General features: G+C 35.9%; 1 protein-coding gene across 12 annotated transcripts in view; it reads right to left on the reverse strand.

Annotated features, from left to right (window-relative positions):
* The window catches only part of LCORL (ligand dependent nuclear receptor corepressor like), a 158,698-nt gene that overhangs the window by 14,625 nt on the left and 134,163 nt on the right, over positions 1–9,910 (reverse strand). For 7 of the 12 annotated variants that reach the window (XR_015552874.1, XR_015552872.1, XR_015552878.1 and 4 more), the window contains one exon: positions 2,187–3,596. The exons of 2 other annotated variants lie outside the window; for them this stretch is intronic. Coding sequence is in view for 2 of the 10 variants with exons in the window: in XM_087434135.1 (XP_087290261.1) it covers positions 3,570–3,596 (27 nt within the window). In the remaining 8 variants the exon portion in view is untranslated. The remainder of the gene's footprint in view (positions 1–2,186; positions 3,597–9,910) is intronic. 3 more of the 12 variants (XM_087434135.1, XM_087434131.1, XR_015552873.1) reach the window with 2 other exon arrangements.

Here is a 9,910-nt window from a genome sequence, read left to right on the forward strand (position 1 = left end):
AGTACTTTTAAAAAAATGTCAAGAGATTAAATATAATAACAAAATATACTCAATGGAACCAAAAGAAGGCAGGAAAAGATGGGAAAAAAGGAAGTAAATAATAGATGAGACAAACAGAAAACAGAAAGTTGGATGGCTATTATCAAAAAGATAAGAAAGAAGTGTTGGTGAGGATGTGGAGAAAAGGAAACCCTTCTGCACTGTTGGTGGGAATGTAAATTGGTGCAGTCACTATGGGAAACAGTATGGAGGTTCTTTAAAAAATTAAAAATAGAACTACCGTATGATCCAGCTATTCCACTTCTGGGTACTTGTCTGAAGAAAATGAAAACACTAACTCAAAAAGATATCTGCACTCCCACATTCACTGCAGCATTATTTACAATAGCCAAGATATGGAAACAATCCAAGTGTCCACTGATGGATGAATGAATGGATAAAGAAAATGTGGTATGTATATACAATGGAATATTATTGAGCCATAAAAAATGAAATCTTGCCATTTGCAACAACATGGAGGGACCCTGAGGGCCTTATGCTAAGTGACATAAGTCAGACAGAGGAAGACAAATACCATATGATTTCACTTATATGCAGAATCTAAAAAACAAACAAACAAACGAGCTCACAGACACAGAGAACAGATTGGTTGCCAAAGGTCGGGGTGGGGAGAGGGCAAAATGGGTGAAAGGGGTCAAAAGGTACAAACTTCAAGTTATAAAACAAATAAGTCATGGGGATGTAATGTACAGCATGGTGACTACAGTTAACAATACTGTATTGCATATCTGAAAGTTGCTAAGAGAGCAGATCTTAAAAGTTCTCATCACAAGAAAAAAATTGTAACTGTGTGGTGATGGATGTTAACTAGACTTACTGTTGTGATCATTTTGCAATATATACAAATATCAAATCATTATGTTGTACACCTGAAACTAATATAATGTTATATATGTCAATTATACCTCAACAACAACAAAAAAGAAAAGAGAAAGTTGGCTGATTGAAACCCAACCATATCAACAGTCACTTTAAATGGAAGTGGTCTATTGAAAAAGTGAAGATAGTCAGACTGGATGAAAAAGCCAACTTGAACTATACATTGCCTAGAAGAAACCCATTTTAAATATAAAACCACAAGTAGGTTAAAAATAAAAGTTTGGGAAAAGATATACCATGCTAACAGTAGTGAAAAGTAAGCTGGAATGACTATAGCACTCAGACAAAATAGATTTCAGAGCAAGGAATATTTCCAGAGAGAAAGAGGTTCATTTCATATGATAAAGGAGTCAATTCATCAAATGTACATAAAAATTCTAAATGTGTATGCACCTAATCATAGAGCTTCAAAATACATGAAACAAACCTGATAGAACTGAAAGGATAAATAGAAAAATCCAGAATCATAGTTGCAGATTTCAACACCCTTCTCTCAAGAACAGAACAAGTAGACTGAAACTCAGTAAGGATGCAAAAGAGTTGAACAGCACTATCTATCAACTTCCTTAACTAACATTTACAGAACACTCCAGCCAACAGCAGCAGAATACACATTACTTTCAAGAACACACAGAACATTTATTAAGATAGATCTGGATAGACTCTGGATCTTAAAACAAATCTCAGTAAATTCAAAAGGATTAAAATCATACAAATATATATTTTTTTTGAGGAAGACTAGCCCTGAGCTAACATCCGATGCCAATCCTCCTCTTCTTTGCTGAGGAAGATTGGCCCTGGGCTAACATCCGTGCCCATCTTCCTCTACTTTTATATGGGACGCCGCCACAGCATGGCCCGACAAGCGGTGCATCAGTGTGCGCCCAGGATCCAAACCTGCGAGCCCCAGATCGCTGAAATGGAGCACGTGTACTTAACCACTGAGCCACTGGGCCGGCCTCCGTACAAAGTATATTTTACAACCATAACAGAATTAAATTAGAAATCAGTAACAGAAAGATATTTGGAAAATCCTCAAATATTTGGAAGGTAAACAACACACCTCTAAATAACCCATGGGCTAACCAAGAAATCACAAGGGAAGTCAGAAAATATTTCTAATTTAATAAAAGTGAAAACACAGTAGAGCAAAATTTGTAGGATATAGTTAGTGTTTAGAGGGAAATTATAGCATTATGATCATATTAGTAAAGAATTAATCTTCTTTCCACTACTACAACACCTACATTTTGTAGCAATGGTTCTCCAAGTGTGGTCCCGGACCAGCAACATAAGCACCGCTTGGGCCCCACTGCACCTACCGAAACAGAGACTGGTTGGTTGTGGAGCCCAACCATCTTTTTTAACAAGCCCTCCTGGTGATTCTGATGCACACCGACATTTGTAAACCACTGTTTTCAAATAGCACAGTTTTCATTCAGACTCCCATAATGGTCTATGTGTTCACTCTTTTCCACAATGCAGTCACAAAGATCTTTTAGAAAGGAGAATCTGATGATGTCATGTACCTTCCCTATACACTACCAATTTAAAGCTCTACTCTAAGAGATTTTCAATGGGAAGCCATTGAAAGTACATAAACATGGCTTATGTGAACCTGCATCGTCTATCCTTCACTTACTCCTCAATCTTTATCATACCTGACATCATGCTCCTCCTTTCTGTCTTGACTCGAGACACACAGTCAAGTCTTACCCTCTTACCTGCAAAGAATACAACTTCTCAGAATTTTTTCACATGCAATTCCTTCTTCCTGGGAAGTCATTCCTCCCCTCCCAGTTCTCTGCCACTTGGCCTAGTTAATTCCTACTCACTCTTCACAGCTCAGCTCAATGGCCCTTTCCTTAGGGAAGTCTTCCCTCACTTCCCTGACTTGATAAAATCTCCCTATGAGGGATTCTCATAGTACCACCTACTAATTAAGAACTTGTAAGATCTGTGTAATTATTTACTCAACGTGTGCCTCTCCAAGTAAATTTGAACCATGAGGACAGGAACGATATCTGGCTTTGTCCCCCATTATATCCCATATGTCTAGCACACTGCCTGGCAGGAAGGAGACAAACATTTTTGAAAGAATAAATTAATGGGGTCTACAGATATAGGCTTTTAAAGTCTAGCTTTCTATGTTTATATAACACAGAAACAAAGTAGCACACAAATGAATTTTCTAGTTTGGGGGGGTTGGGGGGTGCAGAGAAGAAGCCAAGGTCTTGTTTAAAATTAAACAAAAACAAGGAAGAAAAGACCTGGCGGGATGAAATTATTCAGACACCTACTCTGCCTTCTTTTTTGTTTTGTTTTGTAATTAAACAACAGGTGAATTCAGTAGGCTTAACATTATGATAGTCATAGAATGCTCAGCTCCGCTACAAAGAAAACTGTTTACTGCCCAGGAAAAACAAGGGTGAAACAAATGGTAGCCAAGAGAGCTGAACTAAACATTTTGAATTCCTAAGTGAAGAAACAGAGAAGAAACCAGGGGTAGAAAAGGGTAGAAGAGAACACTTGTGGAAGGAGTTTAAGGTGGGAAGCAGTGAAATCAATCTCTTTCTAATAGGTGGTAGCAGCAGGTTAAGAAAGAGACGAAGGATGACCCTTGAACTTACCTCAGATAGACAAAGCAGGTCTGGAGGCTGCAGGGAGAGAATAAAGATTTACAAAACAGAATAAAACTGGCACTCATGGCTCCCCCAGCACCACTCTGCTGGATAAAGACAGGTCTTGTCCCCTAGAGATAAAACAAAACAACTACCTGCCAGAAATATACGGTACTGTGTGGGAGGAGGGAATGGACTACGGGGAGGGAGTGGACGGAGTGCAGGGGATGAACTGGATGTAATAATCTTAATCTAATAAAACAGCATCCAATGACTTTTTTTTTTCTAGCCACATCATATCAAAATTCTACTGATATAAGCAGGAGTCAGTAAACTTCTTCTGCGAAGAGTCAGATAATAAATATTTTAGGCTTTGCAGGCTTAATGATCTCTGTTGCAACCACCCAACTCAGCTGCTGTGGCACAAAAACAGCAACAGACAATACGTAAGTGAATGAGCAGGGCAGTGTTTCAGTAAAACTACTGACAAAACAGGTCACGGGCCAGACTCCCCGATTCAGAGAATTAACTTTATGTTTGAAAATCGTTCTGTACTCCATATCCACTAGTATGGAAAATCAACCAAATTATCTTTCTTCAAGTTATACTAATTATGTTGCCAAAATAAAAACAACTTGAAATATTTTTTGATAAATTCCCTGAGTTCCTTTGTGACTCTAATGTCTGACAGAATGTCTGGTAGATCAAAAGAAAAAGTATCCAAAATTTGTTGAATAAATTGAAAGGTTTTCCATGAAAAATATGGGGCAATTAGAAAGCAGAACATCCTGAAAAAAGTAATGATTGACAATGCAATGGGATATAAAATATCCAAGAAAAATTCTAAGAAAAAACAGCAAGACAAGGGATTAGCAAAGCAGCTGTTTTATATTTTAATAAAGTATTATGGCAAGAGTTAGCTCTTCAAAACCTAAAACTCTTCTCTTTATTCAGTTCCTATGAAAATTACAATGATAGGGAAAAAACTATTGTACAACAGAATGGATTTTTATTAAAAATTCCTGATTTCATTAGAATACTTTAAGTAATTGACTCAAAGTTTCAATTGCTTTACCTATAGCACTGGCAATTAGCACAGTGGTAATATGAAGCCCATATAAAGAAGAATATGTCAGTGAATTTATTAATTTTTACATCAGAATGTCTACCTTCATTTCATCCAGCTCTGACCAAATTAAGACTGGATTAAGTAAGACTTGAGAAGACACTGATTTCATATGTTTTCCTAAATTCATAAGATATTTTCTCATGGTTTATAATATAGATAGTAAAGCCACTTGAATTGACTGCTACCATAGCTCTTCCTTTCTTAAATCAACATGAAATAAAATCAATTCACAAAAATGAAACTTATAAAATAGACTGATCATAATGTGATCATCTTTAGCTTACAGGTATTTATCACAGTGTTCTTTTAATGGTGAATGTTAATAAAGCATTTACAATTTAATTTCGATTATTCTAATTTATGTACAATAAGAACCTAGTACATAAATTAACATATTTTTACAGTCATTACATTCTTTCTGGGAATATCAGAGTAAATATAGAGAAACTCTAGCAGGAGACTATGTAGAGCAGTGCTTCCCAATTATGTTCCCCAAACTGTGTTCTGTGGAATGTAAAAGTTGTGACATATATAAAGAGCTGTGGAGAATGCAGTCTAACATGCTAATGGGACACTGTGACTCAACAAGCACAGGAAAGAGAACTGAGCATTTCCCAGCGTTACAGACCATGGAACCCTTTGCACACACCGCATCTTGGGGGACCAGATGGGATGTTTCTTGGAATACATCCTTGGAATGCTTGTGTAGCAAACTAGATTAAGGTAACTGTAAATCATCCGGAAACGTTTTTCTACCAAAATGAAATTTAGAAAATCATCTCTATGCTTCGTAGTTTCTCCGTTAAATAATAATTATGATGCTGAATAACAGCACATGAGGAAACTCTAACTCTAAATTTTATTTAAAAATGGTGAATGATATTCTGTGCCAAGGATTGCCTCAACCATACAAATTTAAGAGAAAATTTTGAATTAGGACTCAAAAAATGTGGTAAAACATTCATAAGCAGGACCAGAGGAGGATGCATGGTTGGCCTCGGTTTCAGGCAGTTGAAGGAGTATACTATTAATTATAAATCACCCATCAGTTACATACCTGTGTGAAAACCAGAACTCAGAATGGAAAAAATGTATAATCAGTCATTTTTGAGGATAGATGACAAAACAGGAGCTAACAAACTGAACTTATTTTCAGTCATCTCAGAATCCAATTCAAAGTGTGAACTTGAATTCTTAATTTTTATGGGAAAATTCAACGTTTTAGGATGAGTACTATGAGTTGTAGTAGCTTCAAGTCCAATAGGTTATTCAAATCTTCAAACTTTCTCAGAGGTATCCAAAGTCAGTTTATTTACATCCAAATAGCTATCAATTAGAAAAAGGCACACATTTGCTTTGGAAGTCAGAAGACACTGATATTAAAAAGGACTATATTATTATTTTCAATAGTCATACTCTATTATAGGCAATTATCACCTCAAAAATCACCTCTTACAACTGGCCTTTCACACACCTCATTTTGCCCTCCTCCTCATATCTATACTGTGTGCTACTGTTAGAAAATAGGCTCTAGAATTACACTTTGATCATATAGTTTCTCATGATTCACAGAATGAATTTCTGGTTTGATCTGTCTTTCTGTTACACCCACTTGATGAACCCGATTATATTAAATCTAAGGGCCCAGCTTTCTCCAAGCTTACATTCTAGCAGCTGAGATAAAATCACAAAGCTGTTTAATCCCGTTATTTCTTGAGACAGTTTTTCAAGCCTATCCACATTGCTCAGTACTCACCATACTCCTCTTAGATTACCTCTTGATTCATAGAAAATAGCCTCTAAAACCCTCAACACTCTGCCGATCAACTTATAAACTGACTTGCATCCCCATGTATTATTTCCACTCTTCTCATGTTTTGAGAGAGAAGAGCCTCTTCTGGCCAAGACCAATCCCTCTAATGATGCCCCATAGTATCCAATAATCAACTCAGGGGCTTTACTTCATTTCCATCGCTTGCCATCTCATTTTTGTATCTTCACCCTTTCATTTTCAACCAGCTTCTTCCCAATGGCATCCAAACATTTTTTTTTCTTAATCTGCCTTCAACCAGGCTTCCCCTCACTACCTGCCTGTCTCCTCTCCAATCATAGCCATTTATAGTTTTCTGTGCTAATTTTCCTCACTTCCTCTTCCTGCATTTACTCAATCCTAAGATTGCTGGCCCTATTAGCGCATCAAAACCACTCTCTCCCACTAAAATAACCTCTTGTGCTATATTCAATGGAAACGTTTCAAGGCTTACCTGATCTCTTATCAACAGTTTGCACTGCTGTGTTCTCCCTTCTTAAAACACCTCTCCTCTTCACCACACTCTCCTGGCTTTCCTCTCACCTCCTGACTCTCTCATCAGCCTCCTTTTGTACACAGCTTTTCCTTTCTTCATGTCTTTGGGGTTCTGAGACCCTAGGCTCTTCCCATTCTACACCGAGCAATCTCTTCCACTCTCATGGCTTCAATTATTTGCTGACTCCCAAATCTTTATCTCCAGCTCATACCTCTCTCCTAAGCAACAAACCTATATTAACTAACTGCTTACTAAACATCTTTTCTTGGATATCCCACTAGGTACCTCAAATTCCCTATGTCTAAAACTGAACACCCTGAGTGTTCTCTTATATCTTGGTGTTATTATCGTCTACCCAGATGTTCAAGCCAAAAACCTAGATGTTATCCTTTATTCCTTTACTCTCTAGGATATATTGATTCTACTTCACAAACCTCTCTCAAACATAGCTATTCTTCTCCATTACTGCCACTATTAGGGCTCAAAACATTTTTTTCATTAACTGATGCGAATCTCACAATTTGGGCTATGCTTCCCTCAGTAGCTTTCTTTTGCCATTTTTCCATCCACCCCTGCCCCATCCTTAATTCCTATTTTATGCCTCAGCCACACGCACTAAATTACTCAGTGTTCCAAACAAGCCTGCTCTCTTTTGTCACTCAAACTTTCCATGCAGTTCACTCTGCCTGAAATACTCCTCTCCCTTCTAATACTTTGGCACCCTTCAAACCTCAGCTTAGATGTGACTATGTAGGAATCCTTGCCTAATTCCCTAAACCTGGGTTCAATTTCTCTCCTACGCGCTCCTACAATCTACCTCTCTCCCTGATCACAGCACTCACCTCTCTACTGGAATTGCCTGTTCACTATCAGCCCCCAAGAGATGATAAGCTCCATGAGAGCACAAACCATGACTTAATCGATTCTATCACCTTAAAACATATAATATCCCACACTTAAACATAAAATACACTCTATTTATTGAATGAATAAATGATGTAGGTCTTGTTTCCTCACTTAGATGGAGAGGGAGCTTTCTGAACCTTCTACAGTGCCTAAGAGCATATTGTAGGCATTCATCATTTATTGAACTAAGAATAGGACAGAATTGCATTTCTTCTTCCTCCTTTCCATGTCTACTGTTGATATATAGCGGTACAAATGTAGTGAAGTATAAAATTTAAAACTCCTTTGTATTAAACTATATCTGGACGGGTAATCTTGAAATGTACAAAAACAAGATATTTGTCGTTGAAGCAAAACTTTTCATCAATAGAAATACTCCATAATTCATTATACACATTGCTCTAGGAATTTTTCTAGAAAAGTCCTGTTGTTAAAAGTCTCAAGTCTCCAGTGACTAATTATTCTATGAAGAAAAACACATATAAAAGTAATAATGAATTTTTAGTGTCATTTCCAAAAAGGCAAAAAGAAGTATGGAATACCAAGAATAATGAGAAAAATGGAAACACCTTAAGAAACATTTAAAAATCAGACAAATATAACAAATATTGCTATAAATACAACTTTGTAAAAATAATGTCCTTGTTGATTGATTTAAAAAAAAACAATGTTAAAAAATAAAGAAGGAAAGTTATCAGTAAAAGATTAATAAAACTTTAAGCAGAGCAGGAAATAGTACTAGCAATTTTAAAAGCGAGAAAAGGTGAAACACAACTCAATACGAAACTACAAAATTTTTAAATATCACAAAAGGATCTTGAAATTAATTTGAAAAAGCAATAATTAGGCATCTTCCATCTTACTTTTCTAGGGTGATCTCATATTTAGTGAGATGAAGAATCATATTAAAATAAATTTTATATTTATACCTTAGGAAGATACAATGGTTAAGAAAATGGAAGGACAAAATACAGTTCTGTTGTAAAATGAGTTAATGCAAACTACCTTTGGTAACCTCTAACGGCATGAAATGAGGATGGTATAAAGAACTAAAAATGAAACACTGCACTTTATTCTCCGTTCATGACAGTCTTTTAAAAATGTGTGTGTATATTTTTAGGTGAATTATAAGTTTTCTTTAAAAATCACTATGAGGCTTCTCTCTTTTCCTGACATATTATTTGTCATAATGTTGTTTTTAGTTATCCTGAGGGCAAGAAACAAAGGGCATTATTTTTAGATTTGATTCATCTTTCATAATGGAGACTCTAATTTAACCACCTTTAGAACTTTAATTACTCCATATTAGATAGTTAAAAATTTTAATCACTGCATGTTAGATATTACTGAAATAGGTATTTTAAAGTTAATAAATTGAATTTTAGGGGCCATAATGATCATCTAACCTATTTAAACTCAAGTTTAATTTCTGTTTTTAATATTTTAATATGACTAATATTTTTCTTTGCTTTTAAAAAAGTTTAAAAAAAAGGTAAAAAAAATAAAGCCACCAATACCTCTCCAACCCCCTAAAAAACTCCCCTAAAATATACAATGTAACAATGCAACCATATGATAAATTATCCTTATATTTCCAAATGTAATCTGGCACTCTTTCATATCAGAGAATTAATCGACAAGTACCACCACACTCCTATGTATCCTGAATTGTCTAGCACTTATCAGCGAGCAGAGTTGGAACTGGCTATGTTGGCAACTATGGTATTTATATTCTATTTTGCTGGGTTACCTAAGGGTAACAGTCTCCCTGAGGCACCAATGTCAGGTCAGTATAACTTGAGTAAAGCGCATAATTACTTGCTAAAGTAACTTCAGTTTAGTCTCTGAATTTAGCATTACCTTAAAATTACCTGCATATGACTTTCTCCCTTGCTAGGCTATAGATTATATCTCTGGAAAGAAATCCTCATCTTTATAGCTGTGGAATCTAGTTCAATGCCTGACAGAAAAAAACTATTCAACAAATTTGCTGATTTATTGAAAAAAAA

Source organism: Ceratotherium simum, chromosome 8, assembly GCF_057802395.1.
Source record: "Ceratotherium simum simum isolate JZ-2026a chromosome 8, ASM5780239v1, whole genome shotgun sequence".
NCBI lineage: Eukaryota > Metazoa > Chordata > Mammalia > Perissodactyla > Rhinocerotidae > Ceratotherium > Ceratotherium simum.